Here is a 24,175-nt window from a genome sequence, read left to right as displayed (position 1 = left end):
GAGATACATTAAATGATGATATGGTTAATACTGTTGGTTTTAATACAATACAATACAATACAAAAAAACTTCTGCTGTTGAATTATTTTTTTTTTAAAGGTAAATTAATCCTCTGTGTATTGGACATTTTTGCACATAATAACAGATGAAATTATCTAATCATTTATTTTAATCTGTTTAAATGTGTTCTACTGCATTTGGATCCTGGGTGCATTTATGCCTGGAGTGTCACTTTTGTGGAGTTTGTACATTGTGTTGAATTTCTCTTATAGTATTGTGTAGGAAGAAAAAAAAAAAAGACAGTTAAGTAGTCCTAGGGTGGACTTCAGCTCTTTCAGAATACATAAGACTACCTGGATAGATAAGTTAATATGTGGAATTATGAATTTACTTGTACAGTCATTAAAGCCAAATAATACTTTGTGTTTTTTCACATTGCTTTTCAAAATGTTCAAATTTACATGTTGTATAGTAAAACCTTATGTCTTCTGAGTTATAAATGACATTTCTTTTGCATGAATGTGTGCCCTACTGAAATATAAGTCGAGGTTCCATTTATTTTTAGATATAATAAGCCTGCACAAACACAACACATTTATGTGTTCCAATTAAGCCATTTTTCTTTTGTCTGACTGAGATTGAACAGTTTTCCATAATGGAAACTCTGGATGGATGGTGTTCTTCAGTCAGTTCCACAATATTTCAATATGATTTAGACTTGGAGTCTGACTAGGTCATTTAGGGAGCTATATTCTTCACTGTGTAACAGATGAGGCTTGTGTCCACCTCTCGAACCCTCAGGTACCACTCTTGACACGAGGTAAAAGTACACCTATAATTCTTTTTATTATTGTACCGTGCACAAAGCACTACACACACTACACTCATATATTCACAATAAACTCTTCTTTAAACCAATACCTCCTCGCCCAGACACTTAGCCCACCTTCCTCCCAGCTCAGCTCGGTGTTCTGGGCTTCCCAGAGTCCTTTTATAGCCCCTGACCCGGAAGTGGCTCCAAGCCAAACCCACAAGTCCGTTTTCCTTCCGGGTCAGGGCAAACAGTCCTTCATCCCGGGAGCACATCGCTTCTTCCAGTCACGTGACTGAGATGCACTCCCGGGTTATAGGGCATGCCAGAGCCCACTAGCCCCCCTACAGCGACTCCTGGCGGCCCCCAAGGTATCCAGCAGGGCTGTGTCACAACACTACAAAGTCCATGAGGCCCTGCTGGAACTCGGGGCACAAATATGCTGTCCGGAGGGCTCCCCCCAGCGGCCTGGGGGTGACGACCGGAGTCCACAGCCGGTCGTCTGTCACAACTGTGTACAGTTTAGCTTTACCTGCTTTACATCTTTCAAATTCATCTTAACTGCAGATAGCATGAGAGTTTCATTAAAACTCAATATTCTACTTCATCTGTTTTTTATCTAAGTGCCCTAGTGTCAGTTATGAAGAAAACTGCCTACTAATAAAATGCTGCCTCTCCCAAGCTATTTTGCAAATCTTCACTCATTTTGAATTTGATGCCTGCAACACGTTCCAAAAAAGCTGGGACAGGGGCATGTTTACCACTGTGTTATATCATCTTTCTTTTTAACAACACTCAATAAGCGTTTGGGAACTGAGGACACTAATTTTTGAAGTTGTGTAGGTGGAATTCTTTCCCATTCTTGCTTGATGTACAACTTTAGTTGCTCAACAGTTTGGGGTCTCCGTTGTCGTATTTTGCGCTTCATAATGCGCCGCACATTTTCAATGGGAGACAGGTCTGGACTGCAGGCAGGACAGTCTAGTACCCGCACTCTTTTACTACGAAGCCACGCTATTGTAACACATGCAGAATGTGGCTTCGCATTGTCCTGCTGAAATAAGCAGGGACGTCCCTGAAAAAGACGTCGCTTGGATGGCAGCATACGTTGCTCCAAAACCCGTATGTACCTTTCAGCATTAATGGTTCCCTTTACAGTTGTGCAAGTTACCCATGCCATGGGCACTAACACACCCCCATACCATCATAGATGCTGGCTTTTGAACTTTGTGCTGATAACAATCTGGATGGTCCTTTTCCTCTTTGGCCTCGAGGACACGACGTCCATGATTTCCAAAAACAATTTGAAATGTGGAATCATCAGACCACAGCACACTTTTCCACTTTGCGTCAGTCCATCTCAGATGAGCTCGGGCCCAGAGAAGCCGGCAGCGTTTCTGGCTGTTGTTGATATATGGCTTTCGCTTTGCATGGTAGAGTTTTAACTTGCACTTGTAGATGTAGCGACGAACTGTGTTAACTGACAATGGTTTTCTGAAGTATTCCTGAGCCCACGTGGTAATATCCTTTACAGAATGTCGGTTTTTAATGCAGTGCCGCCTGAGGGATCGAAGGTCACGGCCATCCAGTGTTGGTATTCGGCCTTGCCGCTTACGTGCAGAGATTTCTCCAGATTCTCTGAATCTTTTGATGATATTATGGACGGTAGATGATGAAATCCCTAGATTCCTTGCAATTTTACGTTGAGAAAACGTTGTTCTTAAACTGCTGGACTATCTGCCCACGCAGTTGTTCACAAAGTGGTGAACCTTTTCCCCATCCTTGCTTGTGAACGACTGAGCCTTTTGGGGATGCTCCTTTTATACCCAATCATGACAAACACCTGTTTCCAATTAACCTGTTCACCTGTGGAATGTTCAGAACAGGTGTTTTTTGAACATTCCTCAACTTTCCCAGTCTTTTGCTGCCCCTGTCCCAGCTTTTTTGGAACGTGTTGCAGGCATCAAATTCAAAATGAGTGAAAATTTGCAAAACAACAATAAAGTTTATCAGTTTGAACATTCGATATCTTGTCTCTGTAGTGTATTCAATTGAATATAGGTTGAAAAGGATTTGCAAATAATTGTATTCTGTTTTTATTTACATTTTACACAACGTTCCAACTTCATTGGAATTGGGGTTGTAGTTTAACAAGTATTCTCTGTGTTGTCCCATGCACGTTCTTTTGGATTGAGTCTGATTTTTCTCATATCATCCAACACTACCTCCAACCAGGTTTTCATTGGCCTCTCTTTTAGCCTGATCTCCTCCACCTCCATTTTGGTGCACCCCCTTACCCAGTCAATCTATATATTGTTATACATCCCCAAAGCACCTCATGTTGTGTTTCTGTTTAGTTTTGTTTTTCTTTAGCACCACACCTATTGCCTCCTCACAAAGTTTTTCTCTTAACTCAGCATACAGTACGTCATCTTCTCACTTTCTGACACTACACACATTTACCTGATCATTCTTGCCTCTCCAGCTTTGCTTCATGTTACATCTTTGTCACCTGCATCTCACTTCTTTAGAGCATACTACCCCTCACACAGCTTTTATAACTTCACCCTTCAATTTCAGAGAGACTCCTTTTGAAGTCAGAATGGGGGAAAGCTTTCGGGATATCTTCTTTATACCTCATATTGTTGCTATCACTGCTGTACCTGCACTTAAGTAGCAGAATTTCCCTACTTCTTCCAAAACAAGTATATAGCCAATATCTAAATTCCTTTTACAAGCTTTCTGTGTGCAAATGTTGCTCTTGTTGCCTGCAGATAAGGTTTCACACTATTAAAGCTTTTAGGCACCTACTTCCAACAACCTGTGCATTGCAGAAAATGCATGCTTATAAACCAGAAAGGTTAAATGTAGGCTTAGGTTGTCTTGAGTGCATTGTATCGTGAAATTGCTATGCATGATAATTTAGCATAAATTCACTATAAATTTATTCATTTCACCTTAGAAAAGACCCACAGTCAAATGATTCAAGAATGGGATGTGATGTTCTTCACAAGCAAGCCCTTTCTAAAAAAAAAAAAAGGTAAATATGCTGGTGTTATGTTGCACTTTCTCCAAATGTGATACTTTGCATTCAGGCAAAATGGTTCATTTTTCTTTCCCTTTTCTTCAATGAATTTATTCATATAAAACACTTTAAATTAACTTTATTGTATTTGAAGCTAATGTAGAGGTCAAAACAGTGTTTTAAACAAAAACCTTTATACTGTTAAAATAAAGAAATGTGGTGGATAGAAATTTCAGTCTACATTGCTGAACTAACAAATGATAAGAAAATAGTAATGGTGAACATTAACAATGGATGCCTAGCAGTTTTCAGTGTCTTATGTGATTGCCTCTACTACTTGACACCTGTGATGCATTGCACCAATGCTCCTCTGTTATTCCAGTTCTGTATCACTGCAGGTGGAAGTTGCTGGCCCCTGACCGGCAGAGGGTCACATCTTCATGGTTTGTGATCCAAGGCATCCCAGTAGCACTCTATCGGATTCATTTCAGAAAAGAAAGCAGGCTGATATAGCAACTGCAGACCAGTATTCCTTGGGACGTTCCTTCCAATGCTAATTGACATTTGCTTTGCTCCTGATGACATTTCAGATGTGGAATGTACAGAAATTTGACAAAGTGTGGCCTTTTTGACTGTGTCCTTAGTTTTTAACAAATTTCTTTATCAGTGACTTAAGCCCATGTTGAGTAAAAATGCACCTCACTGCACAAGCCATATTGGTGCTCATAGGGCAAGAAATTCATACAGTTTTATGAAAAAACACAAGGTCTAGTATAACTATTGTTTTCTCCTGATAAAACTATTATTTTCACTAACACTTATATCTATCCAACTAGATCAGTGACTACCAAACCAAATCTACTTCAGCCCATCTCTCTAGCTTTGATTCCCTTGTGACACCAGTGTGTTTGCCTGCTACATTAAAGGAGTTTGCCCATCTCATAGGAAGAGCCTATCAGAGCTGGAGCTTCTATAGACCACTAGGTCAAATAATAATCAATCGGTTTTGCTTTTAATAATTACACCCTTCAAGCAACATACCTTTACAAAGTATGAGTGTAAATCAACCAATAAAGGTTGTTTGAAAATGACACTGTAGCGGATAGAACTGACAGAATACAAACACGTTCAGGATGGCTTCTGGGTAGCTTGGACATAAAGAGTGCAGCACTCTGACATTTATCAAGATGAAGTCAAACGAACACAGATGCCCCAGTGGGATTGCACCATTGTTGAACAACACACTGTACTGAGACTTCTTCGGGCAGAAGGAGTGAAACCTGCTGATGCCCATAAGCCATCGCAAACTCATGTCAGCTTCTATCCGTTATAGTTAAAGCATACCTTTCAACTGTTTAAAATTTAATCTCATACAAACTGGGACACAAGTCAAAGCACTATAGTAAAACAAAAAAATGTTTTTTTAGTTTAAAAGAATTTACAGAATCTGCATAAAACATATCTTAATAACTTCACCATGTTCCGATACACCAGGCTAAATGCAGTTGATTCTCATCATCCAAAAGCTTTAATCATTATATATACAGTATTTGTGTGTTATTTTTATGCACTTTTGCCATATTCATTATTGTTAAGGAGGATCTGTTCTCTAATTTGTAATATTCCACTTCAGTTTTGTGGTGGTCCAAGTCTGTACCAGTAGCTGTGGGCAAAAGGGAGGAACCAAAGGACAGGGAACCACTTCACTGCACAGATCACACACACACACACACGTACATGTTATTGGGCATGTAGGAGGAAAACCTGTGCAGATAGAGTGAGAATATTTTAACTCCACTCATTCAGTAATCAGGAATAGTAAACCCAGGATGCTGGATTATGAAGTCCCAGCACTAGCCACAGAGCTGTTGTGTCGCCCCCTTTGTTTTATGCTCAGCTTTTAATGCAATGTTATTGTTTTCTTTTCTCTTCACTGTGCATACTCTGATAAATTATGTCATCTGTTCAATGACATCAGGCCTGAAGGGTATTTAGGTGGATTTACCTCTGCAGTATGACTTCCCAGCTGTCACTATCAACTGATAACTACTAACATTGTGTGCCTTCAACAAATGTTAAGCAGGAAAGAAAGGCAACATTTTTGCCTTTTGATTTTGCTTTACTTGCAATCCTGGCTCATTAATGTTGGTGCTATTTGAAGCAACTCAGAGTAGTGTGCAGAAATGCACTTCCATGGCAGCCGTTTTCATATGTTTGTGTGTGCAATATAAATAAAATTTATTATTATTATTATATTATTATTCAAAGTTAATATTTTGAAAATAAATCCTTTCTAAATACACAGTAACATAAGTTCTCATGAAAAACAAATCAGCTGAAAAATAATAATAAGATACCAAAGAAGTGTCTTTTTTACATTACAACCAACTACAGCAATGGGTAATTAAAATCTTTTCATTTTTATTAAATATGTCCTATTTTTAAACATACAATATTAACATTATTGCTCATTATGGAGTCACAGTGGTTAGAACCTCTAGATATCTGAATTTGTTTTTCAGACTGGACAAGGTCTGTTTGTACAGGGTAGACTTTGCCTTTTCTCTCTTGGCAAAACTTCCATCTGGGTACTGTGGCTTCCTGCCACATTGTGCAGTCCTGTTGGTAAATTGGGTGCATGAATAAATATTTATAAAATCAATGACAGAAGACAAGGTGAGGGATTCTCCTCTTTTATTGGCTGCTAAACTGTTCCTGCTCTGCATCAGTGGGCATGAGTGTTCCTGTGAAAGTCATGCTTCTCTTTAAGAGGTTATTATTTTGTTGTACCCAATGCTGGAGTAACAAACTCACACTCCCAGCAATATGAAATGGAGAAAGCACTTTGACAAGCTAATTCTACTTACATTTTGTTAATGTCTCATTCATTTATTCATTTCTCCCTTTTCATGTCACTACAATTTGTTTCAAACACACCAGTACAATCCTCTATAGATGGTATCCACGCCCCACAATGCAATACAATGTGACATATCACTAATTCTCTATAGAACAGGATGCACTGTTAGAAAGTGTCATCCATAACCAATGCAGAAGAGCAACAGAAACAGCTATATACATTTGGCAAAAAAATTCAGCATTTTTTACACATTCTTTGTATCCCTAATATATATCATATCTTGTGCTTTTATTCTCAGAGGTTTTTCAGTTAAAGGAAGAGAGAAGTGTTTGAGGTATAGGTAATTTTTTAAGGTAAAGTAGTTACACTCACTAATGATGGCCCCCAGATCCTGGCAAATTGTTTCATGTTGATTAGTACAAGCAAAGAATAATTTAACTGAACATGTGACAATAATGGGACTATAAACTTCTAATGGAACAAACAGCTCCAGAAAATGGATGGAACTGTGTAGAATTATCTGATGCCGTCTAAACTTGGGCCAGATGTAAGCAGCATTGGTCCTGGTAAGTTGCTGGTTTAAGTTCCATGAAATTTCTTAATATGAAGGTTAATCCTTGTTGTTAAATGAGCCTCTTGTTTAATTAGATGGTGTACCCTAGCTCAGCCCTCAATCTCAGAAATTAATGACACCATCTTTTACTTCTCTACAATTCTAATAAATGATTATTTGTGTCACTGATTTTAATACTAAAAAGATGATTTAGCCTCCAGATAAATGTTCTACTTCATTTAGTTTTTGTTCATTCTTTTAAAGGATAGGGGTTTATAAACAAACCAACCAGCCAAAGCACTGAATTGGTTTTTAATTTGCACTTGTGCACACAAGTTGGGTACCTCAATAAATATAAAAAAAAAAATAATGAGGGAAGTAAGATGATGGATTCTCATCTAGAAAAATGCATTTCCTTTACCAGTATATCCACACCATGGGGTACCTGTAAATATTTCAACATCAAATCAAGAACCAAACCTGAACCTGATCCCATCATGGACCAAATTCACTATTCTCATACCAATATTCACTGGTAAGAATGTGTCAGACAACAGCCTGCATACTGAAACAAGCCATTACTACGAATGAAGCATTGCATTAGGAGGTTCAAATTAAGAAACTGGCTGCTTTACTCACAATGAGTGAAAACAACAGCCATATGCGGAGGAAGGGTGAAAATCAACTCCACATTAAAACAAAGTTAAAAAAGAAATCGGTATGGGATGGTCCATGTAGTACTTCCATGTAAATTTTGTTTGAATGATACTGCAAGAAATTACTCAGTGGAGATTTTACAATGCAAGTACATTAAATTATATAAAGTTTATTATGTACACAAATTGTACAGGAAATTGAATCAAGTGAAAACTTCAATAATCTTTACTTTAAAAACTAAACAAATTGGGTCAATCGAAGTAAACATATTGCATGGACAGACAAATTGTTACAGAGGTGACTTAATGCCTTGATCCATGTCAGCCTTTACCTTTTTTATAGTGCTGTGAGTGTTCATTCTTTCTCTTCCTCATCCAGCATATGCTCTGGTAGGTCAAACAAGCTATATATATAGAGGGAGAGAGAAGGAAGGAAATTTAAGCATATTAATGTTTAGGAGGAGCCTCCTCCACAATAAAAAAAAACAATTAAATAACCCAAAATCTTAAAAACGCCATGATGGTTTTGATAATTAATTTGATGACGTTATATAAAAAAAGATTTGCCGCCACATTTTTTTTGTTGATATTTATTAATATGTTAACTTGTGTCTCCGTTATGGGCTAAGGCCGTGCAAAGGAAGGACACAGCAGAAGAGACTGATGGGCCAAACACCAGCACTAGACAACAGGATTGACAAACATGTAAAGATTGTGCGATGTTATGGAGATGAAAAACGTGATCATGTTGTAAAATAAAGTTAGGCAGAACTTAGGGAAGACTACGAACTAAATGGCTAGTAAGCACCCTAGTTTTGCTGTTGACTACCGGCTGTCATCTTCGTCCAGTATTGATTTCTGTGCAAGTTCCGATCGTGAAACGTCACTTATTTTTGAGGTTTGTTTGGCATTTTTGCTGGCTGGGTGAGGGACGCTGAATTGAAAACAACACCGGAAACCACAAATCCATGATGGCCTTTAGTCGAGATGAAGCGCTCTTTAAGCGCCGAGTCTGTGCGTCCCCTTAGCGTCTCTTGTAAGCGCATTTTATGGCCAATTTCTTCATGTATCCTCACACCCTCTTAACAGCCCGCGGCCACCTGAGAAGCATGTCCCTCTAGGTCCTGATACAGGGGCGACATACTACGAGTTCTCCTGGTGACCTCTGTATAGAAAATGTGTATGTACATGTCTATATGGCGCAGATCTACAATACTTATGGTGTTTTAACAACATATCGAGAAATACTGAATATTGCATTTTGGGTCAAAATACTCACAATATCAATTTAAGTCCATATAAACCAGACTTATAGTGATAATATATACTCAAATTTCACATTATTCCAACTTATTTCACAATTCCATTTAAAAGAATACACCTTCCTGTAAAATTGTGTTTTTACGTGACCAACAACAAGCAACTAGGAAAAGCAGAAAAAAAATCAGAATCTAATGCAGGAATTTTTTACTCATTGACAATTGTGTATAGTATGTTCAAGAGTACATTAAATTTTAAGCAGCTCCAGTGACCTAATATTGTTATTATTATTTGACTGATGCATTTATCCAAGTCGACTAACAACGTTTGAGATACAACATTTAACTTATTTTTCGAATTGGAGCACATACAGTGTAAAGAAAAAGCGAACACTGGACAGGTCACCAGTCTATCACTGGGCAAACAAAGACACACAAGCACCAGTTCAGTGATGATAATTCACCTAACCTTTGTGCCTTTGGACACTGGAAGGAAATCGGAGCACCTGGAGGAAACCCTCACAGACACGGTGAACATGCAAACTACTTACATGGAGGACCTCAGGAGCAAACCCTGGTCTACATATTGCGCGGTGGCAGCACTACCACTGTGCCATCTTGCCTCCCCAGGGTCTTAAGTCCAAAGCCTTAACCACTACACCACACTGTCTGACAATAATACTAGATCTTACACCTACAAATAATGTATACAGAAAAGCACTAACGGTTGTACTTCTGATACACCTGATTAACTGACAGCATTGTAACTTAAGCCCATTGTTTTTCCAAAGCATCACCAATAAGCTCTTAGTAAATTATGTAACTCAAAAACTACTCCTACAAAAAACGTAGTTAAACAATAAGCCCAAGTCTGCGGCAGTTATCGTTGGACATGGGTCAAGCGGTTTTTGAAGGATATTGAGATAAGTACAGGGCCAAAAACAATAGACCTGGAGCCTGCAACAAGACAAACACGAAGTGATTGGCTTGTAAAAGACAGATATTATTTTTCAAACGTAATCTCGACACATACGTGTCTAACAGAGTCGTAGCTCTGAGGGCTGGCCCAGCTCAGAAGCACAGGGAAAAAAAGCCCTCTGTGGTGTAATCTTAAGGGAGGGCCACCCCGTATCTTTGATCGTTATGAAAACCTACCAAAACTCCGATTGATATTAAACGGCACCGCACACATCTTAAAGGAAACGGCTTATTCCTTGCCCGGTCAGTTGTTTCCAGGATCAACCACTTTGCAATTTCTGGCTTTACCACTGCTTCCCACGGTCACACACAAAGATACCATACTAAAATTAACTTTTCTCTGCGTTTTGAACATATTGGCATTGGCATGGAAGTAAAGACACCGTTTTGTGGTATGATTCCATTTATTCTCATTGTGGAAATGAATTACTTTCATATTTTTTCTCCTTTTCAGCCACAGTCCTCCTCCATTACTACTTAGCAAATGGTTTAAAGTGGATGGAAAAACAATGAAAAGCGGTTTAAAGAAAAGATGCACGGAACCGACTTATGATTCAAAGTTTGGCCGGAGAGAAAAACTCGAACCGAGTTGAGGCTCACTCTATAAAACTCACACACGCAACCTAATTAACTATTATTTCTCATACATGGAAAATAAAAAAACTGAACCTTAATTTCAAATTTCTGTTGGTAAAAAATACTGCACACTTGCCTCTCTGCCTTTAGGACGTAGTTACTTTAACGACAGTATGTGACAAAATAATTAACCTGAAAAGAATGGTGGAGAACACGCAGCACCTTCACTTTGCAGGTTCGGTGTCCACCACGTGTTCTCCACGCCGACCTTTCTCCTGCAGTAGTATGGTGACGTCAAGAAGGGGGTGTGGCGTATCAGACTGGTTGCAACAGGGCTTGTTTGTAGCGCACGTTCGCCGGTCGGGTCGTACGGTGTGTCTCTGCTTTATTAAGACAGACTGCCTTGCTGTTTTAGGGACCATGCATCTGTGGTGGACTGCCTGGCAAAGAGTGGCGCCACTTGTGCGGAGACCTGTCTTCACAAGGAATGGTGAGCACCTTATGGGAGAAAAGTACGGGGTTGTTTGGGGTTTAAAAGGAATAGAAACACGACTGAATCCCCGACAAAAGCCTAATTCTAGTAATAATAGTTCAGTATATGATATTAAATAAATAGCGGTGAACATTGAATATCGGTAGTCTACAGTAACCTGAAATGGGGTCATTACATTTCTGTTTGAATGTGACAAGAGACTTGAAGGTCATTCATTCGTATTGAGAATGAACAGCACAGATGTTGCGCATAATTGTTATAAACCAATGATGCCGTGCTATCCGGTGCATTTGTTTTTTTCACTTCATTAACAGTCGCTGAATCAGTACAATTTTGGTGACGCTTTTCCTCACTTATGTCTGGCTAAGTACGAACACGGGTAAGCCAGCGTCCGATTCGATCTTACGTAACCAAAGAATGTGGTAACACCATGGAGTAGCTAAGCGATCCTAAATGAATTAATCGTATTTAATTGGTGTTTAGGTATGAATTTCTCGTAACAGTATCAATTCACAATTAAACATAGAAACCAGTATTCACTTCTAAATTGGATGGCGCACCAAAATCGCAGCAGATTTTTCCCAAGAACAGCCTTACAATAAACTTGCAGGAAAAATATATATTTTTCCTCTCGCCGGCATAAACCCTTGAATTTTAATCTTGTCAGCTTGCAAGGTATTTAAAGCTTCAAAATCGTAATTGTATGGGAAACGTGTATCGGTCAGTGCATACATGTATAATGTAATGTGCTTGGAATAGTGTTGATTTTTTTTTTTTTTTGGATCGACCAGCCCAGTGTGGCATTGCGACAGGTCAGTTAGGAGAAGCGGGTACGTGAGAAATGAACACAGGCTTGTGGATGGGTGGGCTGGGCGACTGAAGAGAAGGGGCGGAGTGTGGAGCCCTGAATTAATTGGTGATCTACCTGAACTGCTTGTCAGCAAGCTGCAGTTCTATTATTCCATACCTGACTACACCGTTAACTACCGCTTACTCCGACGTCAGTTACATAGTCAGTACATCCTATTACTCTTGCAAGAATAACTGGATAATCTACAAACCTAGTACTGAATAACTAATACAATATTTCTAATTAATTATAAGAAACAGTTTTGTTGCCATTTTGTGAACATCATTATTTTATGGCTTGATTACAAAAAGTACTTTAATATGTGAAATCATGCATGAATGGTTTACTTGTGGAAACAGTAATTACTTTTATGAATGCAAAATAAAAATATGTAAAATTATATGTCTTAGATGAGACTTAAGGGTTTAAATTTAAAGAAAATGTTTAGTTATGAAAATACCAGCCGTAATGTACAGTATCACTATTACTTAGAATTCTAATAAATTAAGAAAATTAAAGTTATCTATTTGCCAATTTTTACAGTTTAAAATATATACACACACATGCCATTCAATGGCCCTATCCAGCTCTCCTAATGTAATGAACCATCTCCTGGTACCTCTTCCATGCTCATGAGACCTTTTTGCGACAGCATGTACGGATGTGCTATCCTGGAAGAACTGGACTACCCGTGCAATCTGAACTGGCTTCAGGTACCGCCTCGTGCTTCCGGTAGTGACAATGGCACTAGCAAAATGCAAAACTAGAGAAGAATCAGTCAGGAAGGATAAGGAGAGAGCAACTGTCTGTGGCCACCACCTTACAAAACCATTCCCTTTTTGGGGGTTGTCTTGCTGTTCCTTCACCAGTGCACTTGTTGTCACTTTTATTTGCACCAACGCAGGTAAAGTTGGTTGTCTTGGTAGTAGACTGTGACAATTAAATGTGCCCTTATTGTCATTTATTTATTTATTTAGTAGTTTGAAAGACAGAAACTCTCTCTGTAGTATAAAACTAACAGGCATCCGATGAAAATATTGTGAATATCAGCTTTCCTCACCACACAGTACAGCTGATAAATAAGTGTTCTAAGTTCTTAAGTACTGAGAATGCATCCCTTAGAAAGTTTGTTTCTGCTTCATTTCATTTCTAGATAAGTTAAGTGACTTTTTGCTTTCCTTGCTTGAATTTTTTTACTTATGCTTTTATGAAGATCATTTAAATTAGTTGACCGGACTTCAAGTAGCAGAAGAATAGAGTTGGTACATAATGTTTCCATTTGCTACACTTGCAAATGGAGATTTTGTTCTTAGGGTCACCTCTTATGTCATTTAGGTCACTGTCCACGTTTCATGTTATTTCACTGCAAAGTTTCAGATAGAACCTTGGTGATTTGCCTGATCAAACACTGTCTGTATGTATGTCATTGTAAACACATGTCCTTTTCACTAAGTAGTGTTTTTAAAGGTGCTGGCCAGCTATCATACCTCACACCCATTTTGACCCTTCCTCTTTTCCATGTTTACCCCTCCAATTTGTTTCTATTGCTGCAGTAGGTTTTGTCTGTGGTGCTTTAAAGAGCTCAGCTAGGACTCTTCTTGTATTGTGACAACCTCACACTTTATATTCAAACAGGCAGGAGAAAGCTAGAGAAACTTTAAGTTACACAAACACAACAAGTTGGACAGTGGCTCTTCATGTGTTCTATTTTTGAGTGTAACCGCCTAAAATATGGTTGTGCATCTCTTTGACACCTGGGCAAATTGTTTTCCCTTTTGGTCACAACATACAGTATGTGATAAGACTCAAAATTTAGCCATGTTCGGCATTTAAATCATACAGTATGTACACTGGGTATTTAGCCTAATTTAGAACACTACTCCTTGATTACAGTGTGCATACTTACAGTGCTTAACAAAAAGTCTAAAAAATGTTTTTCTTTTTTTTTTTTTTTTATACATAAATAGGCCCAACAGAATTCACCGCCTCAAATTAGGCAAAAATTTATTTTGTAACTGGTTGCTCACCTAGAAAACGTTATTAAACCCATAGTGCACGGGAAGCTAGTAAAGACAGAATGTAGAATAGAAAACAAAAGTGTGTGACATTTAAACTCTAATTTCCGGACCTGAAAGGTAGTACTGTATAGCCAACCTCTGTGCGACCATGCCAACTATATTTAAAGACTTTTTTGAGGAAATATAACAAGTAAAAACTTTTTATTTATTTATTTATTTTTTTAAACTTTATAGAAACACTGTTGTTCAGGTGGCCAGCATTGTTATCTTATTATTCTACTTCACTGGGATGTGTACAGCAAGCCTATGTTTTAGTATTTGTGTACTAAAAAAAAAGAAAAAGCATAGGGGAGAGAGGAGCATGTTGATGATGAAACCTTTAGAGATTCACATATATGCAGTATCCGGATGATGTCATAAAAGTGCTGTCCCTTTCCATTTGCTAATGAAAGCAAGGCAAGGGACAATGTCCAAAGTCATTTGATAAAGACTTCGCTTCTGGCTGTCTGGATGACTTTTGAAGGTCACCTACTAGAGTTTTCTCCTTTGTTTTAGTCTGTAAATATTTGTTGAAAGGAGACTGATGCCCTTAAGCCATAAAGCCCAATAGATTATGATTTTTGGAAAGAAAATTATAACCAGCTTGTACACTTATTGTATACCAGTCCCATATGTTCTGAGAAATGTTTATGCCATTGAAAGGAAATTCAGGTTTTGTGTTTCAGTCAATATAGCATCTTATATGTCTCACAGTCTGATTAGTTGTTTTGTGAACAGTCATCTTTCAAAACTGATTAAACATTCTAGGCATATTAATAACATTAAAAAGTTTTACTTGTTAAGAATTTTAATATAATCAGTTGTTAGTAGATGTAAATTGTTTGCCTTGATTAAAAAAAAAAAAACAAAAAAACAGTGAGGTTTCATGTTACTACAGACATTTTTTGGAATAAAATATAAAACTAACTTACTAACAGTTATTGTTAGTCATACTTTGTTTCAAAATTTGCATTTCTTCATTATTAAATACCCAATTAGTGAATTGTTTCATTTAAGCTGGCCTTCAGACCTGGAGATATATACCTGTTTTACTCCATCTGCAACTGGATTTCTAGTTTATGATTTTTTTTTTTAAGTTTGACTAAGAAGTCATTTGTTGTATAATTTTGACTTGATTGTTAAAAAAAAAAAAAAAAAAAAAAAAAGACAAAAAATAAACACAATTCAACCCCACTCTGAGAGAGACAGGTAAGTCAACAGCATGGGCAAAAATAGTTAGAAAGAAAATAAAGAAGGGAACATGTAACTTTCCCTCCATATCTATGCTTATTCTAAAATTTTAATTAATAAAATGTTGTCATATTTATATATATATATAAAAAAAAAACTGAACAGATCCTCCAAATAAGAATTATCCATCCATCCATTTTCCAACCCGCTGAATCCGAATACAGGGTCACGGGGGTCTGCTGGAGCCAATCCCAGCCAACACAGGGCACAAGGCAGGAACCAATCCTGGGGAGGGTGCTAACCCACCGCAGGACACACACAAACACACCCACACACCAAGCACACACTAGGGCCAATTTAGAATCGCCAATCCACCTAACCTGCATGTCTTTGGACTGTGGGAGGAAACCGGAGCGCCCGGAGGAAACCCACGCAGACACGGGGAGAACATGCAAACTCCACACAGGGAGGACCCGGGAAGCGAACCCAGGTCCCCAGATCTCCCAACTGCGAGGCAGCAGCGCTACCCACTGCGCCACCGTGCCGCCCAAATAAGAATTAGATTTTTCCAATTTCAATAAAAGGAAGAACATCAGTTAACCCACTGACATATGAGAGGTGTGTTTAGGATTTTTCCAGTTGAGCAAGATAAGTCTTGTCCAGAATGATGTTAATTTGGTGCACACCCAAAACACCTGGCCCAGTGAGGCTGGAGCTAGATTGCAATGCTTGCAGGTTGGATCTTGCCCTGGATACATTTTGGAGAATTTTAAGTAAGATAAATGTGATTGGTGAAATACTTTAAGTTGAATGATTAAATGCTTTGCACATATAGGGATAGAGTACATCCAATGCATGACTGTCTTCCACTCTTTTTCTGAGATATATTTGAAAGATTTTTTTCCCCACTGTACCTTAGGATTCTGAATTTTTTAAAATGCCAGATGGCAGGCAGAGAAAAGTAGGAAACAAAGGCAGGAATTGTAGTGTAGTGGCTAATGATGGTGGGGATTGCCTTTTTATATTGGTAACCTGCTGCATAGCCCTCTAGAGACTGATGTAAGAGTAAAAGCTATGCACACAGTGATTCCCCCATACTGGTTTGAACCACTTCTTCGGAGTGCAGCACTTTTTATTTATTTATTGTCGCGGAGTACATCTGTGTTTTGTGTTTTAGCTTGTCCAAGGAACTAATCCCTACACATATTTCGGGTCTGTTGTCTGTAGCATTCTTTCTTGGTTTCTAAAGTTCCTTATGTTAAAATACAGTGCAAATGGTGCTACCCAAAATAAAGGTTGATAAGTGGATTTTGTGTAATGACCAACACTTCCCTGGTCATACCTACTGTACATTTGGATTTGTGCAGGATTTGTAGTATATGTCCCTTACTAATAGTTCAGAATGCCCTTTGCAGTGAATGCAGTCATAATATTTCAGAGAACTTCATTCAATAGACCGCTCATCCAGAAAAGTGGCAATGTCAGAAGATGTCCTGTTTAGTGATATGCCAAAGCAAGGTTTCATAGTGACTGGTTGGATAAAGAATTGAAGAATTCCCTTGATTCTTAATTTTGAGATTAACAACAATAGTTTTGTTTCAAAAATAACAAAGGAATATAATTCATTTTTAATAAGACCTTTTGTAAAACATACTGCTAATGTATGCCTATATTTTATTGCTTTCACATTTATTGATGGAGGTTCTGTTCCCATGTCATTGCACTGACTTTACTATATTTTGTATAAATGTCAGAACTTCATTCTTTTCTTCTTTGAATGTTTTTTCTGTATTTTTTGCCTGTTTCATTTTCACTCATTGTTTCCTTTGACAATCACATTAGAAAAGTTGTTGTTCCCTTGGCAGACACAAGCATTGCATGGGTGTTGAATTTCAGAATGAAGCTTCAGAGCTTTGAGGAGGCGAAAAGCATAAACAGTTAAAACCCCTCAGATTTTTGCAGTTTAACGATCTGTGCTTGTAATAAAAAATTGTAAGCTTGGGATTGGCTTTTAAATGCATTTAAAATTGTGGTTGTATTTTGCTTAACAGTATTAATTCCAAAGTAAATTTTGGTAAGTAAATAATCAATTAATATAAGACCTGCTGTATTTGTTTTACATTTACTATAGCTTGAATTCTAGTGAAATCTTAGTTTCATATGTTTGTGATGACTTTAGTCAAATAAGAACAATAAAAGGCTACTTTAAATGATTTTTGCCTAAAACTAGTTTGTGATTGCCCGGCCTGATTGACGTATTATCTCTTTTTCCCACAGTACTCTCTTTGCGACACATGTCATCCAGTCAGGTCCCAGGCTCATCAGGAGACAACATGATGTACATTCTTCTAACTGGTGGATGTTGCTTAGGGGCTGGATTTTACGTAAGAAATGCTTTGAATCTGACATCTCCTCTGTCTTAACTTTTGAGATTTTATTACCAAGTCCAAAAAAAGCTGCAGATGAACTGTGCTTCAAACACAGTTACTCGCTTTCTTGGTTGCAAGCACATTCCATTTATACTGAGTAAATAAAGTAACTTACATTAATGGTCGTTTTGCTGTAAGCATGAAAATGGTTTACACCATGCTTTAATAAACAGAATGCAGTGACTAAGAAACTTAAGTTTATTCTAATGTTCGCTTTCTCTATACTAACATTTGACACACTAAGTGACCCTGATCAAGTCAGTTTTAATTTTCCAAATATACATAGCTATGTTGGGTGGAACAGCCTGTGCATTGAATGTTCTTTGATATGGAAATTGCTATAAAAACCCATTATTTTAAAAAGTGTTATTTAAGTGAATATGGTCAAACTTTGCTTTTTTTCCCTCCTTGGGTGGGATGCTGAGCATAATTTACATCCATCTATTTTCATTCAGACCTTTAGTGGGATTGTGCAGCATTAAACACAAAACAGAACCAACATTTTAGACGTCATCCATTCAGTGCGTGGTATAATCACCCAAATCCACACTTGCATTCTTAGTCTTCAGGGATTAATACATTTATGGGTCTGTGCATTCAGGAAGTGTGCACATGACCATTATTTTCTGTTTAATGGTATATCACTCTGTTCAGCGTGAAATTTATTTAATATTTTCTTTAGCTTTTTTTTATGAGGGCTGCACCTGGCTCCAAATCCAGGTGGTTTGTCGTGTGGTGGGTGAGGCAACATTCTGTAAAAAAAAAATCGGTTAATGCTCCCAACCTCTCTCTTTTAACTTTTCTTATGAGGTGACTATATTCAGGAGTACAGTACACTACTATATTGAGTGTGCCATTCATTCATTTATTATTTTTAACCGTCTTATTCCAGTTTAAAGTGATGGTGTCCAGAGCATAATTGGGGACATGCCAGGAACCCAGAACAGAGCCCAGTGCTCTAGTAAATCATCCATTATCCTATTCACTTGATCCAATTAATAGTTGAGAGGGATTGGAATCTATCCTGGCATTACAGGGCACAGGTGAAAGACCAGCTTTGGGTAGTGTGCCAGTCACATTGCAATAATAAATGTTTCCTTAATTTCCCCAAGGAATAACCAGGGATGTTTTAAGTTTTACAAACAAGGTGTAATGTGTCATTTTGATTTAAAATATTTTTAATTCAATCTTGTTTATTTAAATTTATTAGGCAGGCCATATGTATTATTGAATATTATGTCTTACATGTAGCATGTTATTGTGTATATTTAACTCAAAGAATAAATATTGGAGAGAAAAGCTGTACCTTGATATATCTAAATATTAAAATGAAATAATATTTAATACTGTGCCTTTCACCATAGTTTATTGAACATGGCTGGATTTTAAGAGGCACATCTGCAATGTAGACATATATACTGATGACCCAGTGTTTATATCGTTACAGAAACCTTTGTGCTTTAAGTTTTGTTTTCATTATTTAGGAATGTAATAAACTGATCTAGAGGGATTTCTTCTTAATATTAAATACAGCATAGCTTTATACAGGATATTTATTTCCGGCATTGTGTATTCTGGTCTATTTTTTATTATATTTTTCTAGCAAAAATGTAATTGAGAATTTTTTTTTTTTATTGCACTGTACAATTTGATTCTCAGAGTCTGTGAACTGTTTACTTAAATCTGCATTAAAGAGTTGGCCAGTAGCACGATTCAGAAGATAGAGCACTATGTGTGTGGATTTCATGTTTAAGTTTGTTTTTATTGATTTCCTCCTTTGAAAAACACAGAAGGAAAAACATACTTCTCTCAGATTGTATCTAAATTGATCCAGTATGAGTTGACAGTCTGTGTGTGCAGTCCCTGAATTGAACTGACATCACAAAAGGAGCTGATGTTGACTTGCACTGTTATGACACACAGCTTTGTGTAGGATAAGTGATCTGAAAATAATTTAATGAACAAATCCATGATGTGATGCAAACTGAACTGAGGGTGAAAACAACTGCAAAATTTAGTAGCTCAGCAGTAATGGACAGAACAATGTTTTTGTTTCTAGCATTACTTTTCTACCCCTTTTCAAAGTAGATGAATATTTTAAGTTTATGTTTCCAAGGTAAACTATAGGAAGTCTTTTTTTGTGTTCTTAATTATTAACTGTTATACAAATCTACTCATGCAGTATACACAGCTACTTCTGTTTCTAGTGTATAGGGATGAAAACCAAGATTCATAGCATGATGAAAGAAAAATACTAATATACATAGACTAGCTGCTTGTGATCTTCAGGACAAAAAACAATCCAGAGACTCCCTAGCAGTTTTATTACATTGGTGAACTTGCAGAGGCGTCGGCTAAGTGGGCTGGGACAGGTAGTATCTTGTCCTAGTAGTCGAGTGCAGCTGTGGCACAAATTGAGCGGGGCAGGTTGGAACCTGTCTCAGGCAAATGTATAGTAGCTCGTTGTGTGAATGTACAACGTGCATGTACCACAAAGCGCCGTTTGTCTGCTTGGGTTGAATGAGAATCGAGATGCATGCAAGTGCTGAAAAAATGTAAAAGTGCATGCATGTGCCATCTAGTGGCTGTGGTTGAGGGTGAGCAGAGCGGACTGCTCTATACTGTATATATATATATATATATATATATATATATATATATATACAGTATATATATATATATATATATATATATATATATATACAGTATATAAAATATACACACACACACACCCCGGGCTTTCATTTTATATATGGATGTACATACACTGTGGTGGGTTGGCACCCTGCCCAGGATTGGTTCCCTGCCTTGTGCCCTGTGTTGGCTGGGATTGGCTCCAGCAGACCCCCGTGACCCTGTGTTCGGATTCAGCGGGTTAGAAAATGGATGGATGGATGTACATACAATCATTAAGGCTTCACCCATTTGATAGTGCGATTCACAATGTGTCACAAAGTCATACAGTGTAGAAAACCTTAGAATACTCTTGTGAATAGTATAAGATTTTGTAATTGTTTTATTTGTCAAATTTGAAGTTTGATTAAAGATTTTTCAAGACATACGTACTGTGGGAGTTTTTTGTTTTATTGCAAGGATGTATACTAATAATAGGGAATGTTTACTAGAATAGTAAGTTTCAAGAATTATCCTATGCCACTTTTCTGCTAACACCAGGAATGTGAAATGGAATGATAGCCTGATTCCAGTTGTTTTTCTACTACAAGTAAGAACTGTGAAGTGCTTGTTCACTAATTGTATCAAGCCTAGTTAAAAAAAATATTTGCTTAGGTAGGTGTTGTATTAGAATGGCTTCTCTTGTGTTTGCAGTTAAAAAAGAAAAAAAAACCCCACAAAAACCCATTTCTTTTTTCATGCATTTTAAGCTGCCTACTAATTGTGTTTGTTACTGCTTCTAAACTATCACCTTTTCCTGAATATTTGCCTAATAAGCTTACTATTCACAATTTCTTTTATCTTTCTTCCTTACTAACCCAATGAAACTATCAATATAACACTTATTTAAATTTCCCCTTTTTAAATACACTATTTACTCCTGTCTTCTTTCTAACTTAAATGTTGTTTAGCTTGACATACAGTATATCATTTAAACACTGTAATTTTTTTTTTTTTTTTAGTTCTTTGCTTCCATCCTTACTGGGAAACTTGCTCGTGAATTTACTATTAATGGATAGTACTGAGAAAAGGGCTATATAAATGTAATGAATTATTATTATTATTAAGCCAGTGCTATTTCTCTAGGTTTTATATTAGAAAAGTTTGATTTGAACAAACCATTCAGGCCACCTCAATTCTCCAAAATATCATCAAGTTGAGTTTGCAAGGACCTACTGTCTATCAACACCTTTTTATTTATTCCATGTGTCTATAGTTCTGTTTGAACACAACTTTCTAACATTTGTATGAAAACTGCACTTAACAAGTTCCCAACTGTGTCCCCATGTTCTCGTTGAACAATTCACTTTAAAGTAACAGCCTTGATACTTTCTTAATTTTAAAAAATGCAGTCTTGTTTTTAATCTCCATTTTCTTAAACTAAAAAGATTCAGCTACTTTTATCTTTCTTCATAGCAGGAAACCTTTTTATGAGTGGTGCCCGGAACGTTGGGGGCTGAAAAATGTATTGGCCTGGTTCCTGCTAGTGCTAGTAGAAATTGTCATTAGAAACCTACATAATTCTAAAGAAAGGTCTTGGTTGATGTCATTTTTTTTAGGCAAATCATGTTTTTTTCATATTAGAAAGAAAAATAAAAACACAAAACAGACCAAACTTTTTTGGTCTTGTCTATGCATTCATGCATGGGCAACATATGCTACAGCTCTTGGGTGAACTGACCTGAAGTAGTTATTGTGTTAGATCTGTCAAGTTTACAGGTATAGTTATAAAGTTCTAAAAACTCCAATCCCCCCTGCTGTAGTAAGTGCAAACTTTACATGGTAGACCACGTCTTACACGGAAATTGTGTATCTGTGATTTATGCCTGTTAAAAAAATATTTAAACATTTTCAATATCTAGCATTTATAGGATTTTTCCATTGCGTGTTCTGCCACATCTGCTAGGTAATCCTTTCTCTATCACAATGCCATCTGGTTTACTGTAAATGAGTAAAGCCTGTGCCTGTTTTATGCCAGCTGTTATGTTGTCTGTGTGAAGCGGATATTTAATATTTTACAGTCTGTATGAACTCGTTTTGATTTTGTATGTGAATATGCCCTACAATGAACTGGCAAAACCCTAGGGTTGATGCCAGTCTTACACCAAGTAGTGCCAGGATCAGGACTGGCACCTGTATGATAGGCAATGTTAATGGTTGAGCAATGGGTGATTTTGAACTTCCAGCCAGTTTGCAGCTTTCATTCATTGTATCTTTTCTGTATTTTTCAAGACAAGTATTTTGGAGGAAGAGAAGTACAAACTACTGCTATCTTTTTTTCAGTATGATTTAAATTTGGCATATAAACACACATGTTGCCACATACTACATTATAAAACCAAGCAGCAGTAATATTTTATCAACTGTCTGTTTTTAAACTGGTTTGTTCCTGCCTTGCGTCCTGTGCTGGCAGGGATTGGCTCCAGCAGACCCCCATGACCCTGTGTTAGGATATAGCGGGTTGGATAATGGATGGATGGATTAATCCATGTCAGGACTGAGTCTAAACTACCTCCGCAGCAATGATGACAAGATGTCAACTATATATGTTCTAGTCTATATCTATATGTCATCAAGAACTCTTCTAACCCACAATTAAATTAGTAGTTTGAGAAATTAGTGAAATAATGAATTTTTACTACATCAGGATTTAAGGCTATAATTAGTGTTTAAATTTAAAAAAAAAAAAAAAAAAGTGTTTCAGTAGTTTGTCCCTCCTCCTCTCAAAATAAATATACTGTACATAATTAATAGCTTAACAAGAACAGTTGTGTAAAGGTGAAGAAATAAAATGATTGGGGTACCAGTTTCACCTGATAAAGAATTTCTGCTGCGAGTCTGACATCGTTACAATTTCAGAAACTTGCATTCAAAGGAATATCCGATCTAGAGGATCGTAAAGGGCACCTGATATCTATGAGACAGTCTTGGTGTGAAATTAATTTCTTCATGTCTTGAATAACTTCTGCTTATGTTTAAATTGCTTCATATTAATTTTAGTCAATCTAACCATTTTTGCTTGGTTAAATTGCTTGGTAGAGGCCATCAAGCTTTGGCTAGAGTTTAATGATGATGAAGATTTGAGTCCTCTCCATTGATAGGAGAAGGTGTTGGCCACCCCCTTTCATCATTTTGATCTGGGATTATAACCTCAGTAGACACCTATCTAAATGTTTTGTAAATTCTGCTAGTTACATTTTAGGAACTGCGGGCACTGATAGAGCATTTATGTAAAATCAGAATTATTAAACAAATAAAGTTGCTATTTTTTTTTTTTTCATATATTGTTTTTTAAAAGAGAAGAATCATTTTAACTGTGCCTCATATATATTTTTGTCAAGAATGTAGAATATTAAGATTTTTAGAGTGCAATTGTTTTAACACCCTTTTTAAAAAGACTAATTTTCATTTTTTTGTTTTGCGCCCTCCCCCACCATAACCTATCATCTCTGGATGAAGCAAAAGCTTTAGATTCGTCAAATATTTCGATCTCTGGATTTTGACGGATCTCGACATTTTAGGGTCCCCTGATACCGAATATGACTGTCTCTGATTGGTGTGTGTCTGTGTGTGCATGTGTCTGTGTTTCACAGTTTCTTGAGGACAGTCTAAAGCTGAAATGGCAGGACAGAAAAATACTACACTCGAAACTTAAGCCTGTTACGACATGATGATGTGCTGAGCAAGTTGGAGGACCTGCGTGCAGGGAAGGATGCAGATTAATGCCATACCCAGGACAGAGCAATTGCAGGTTAAGGGCATTG

The 24,175-nt window shown here is 37.2% G+C and overlaps 1 protein-coding gene across 2 annotated transcripts in view; it reads left to right on the top strand.

Moving 5' to 3' along the window:
- Window positions 1–11,012: 11,012 nt before the first annotated feature.
- Window positions 11,013–24,175, top strand: part of mgarpa (mitochondria localized glutamic acid rich protein a) — a 67,812-nt gene continuing 54,649 nt past the window's right edge. For both annotated transcript variants that reach the window (XM_051928247.1, XM_051928245.1), the window contains exons 1-2: window positions 11,013–11,208; window positions 17,587–17,693. In XM_051928247.1, the coding sequence (XP_051784207.1) occupies window positions 11,139–11,208; window positions 17,587–17,693 (177 nt within the window). In that variant the 5' untranslated portion in view covers window positions 11,013–11,138. The remainder of the gene's footprint in view (window positions 11,209–17,586; window positions 17,694–24,175) is intronic.

The sequence above is a fragment of the Erpetoichthys calabaricus genome, chromosome 5, assembly GCF_900747795.2.
Source record: "Erpetoichthys calabaricus chromosome 5, fErpCal1.3, whole genome shotgun sequence".
NCBI lineage: Eukaryota > Metazoa > Chordata > Cladistia > Polypteriformes > Polypteridae > Erpetoichthys > Erpetoichthys calabaricus.
This window is presented reverse-complemented; position numbering and strand designations above follow the sequence as displayed.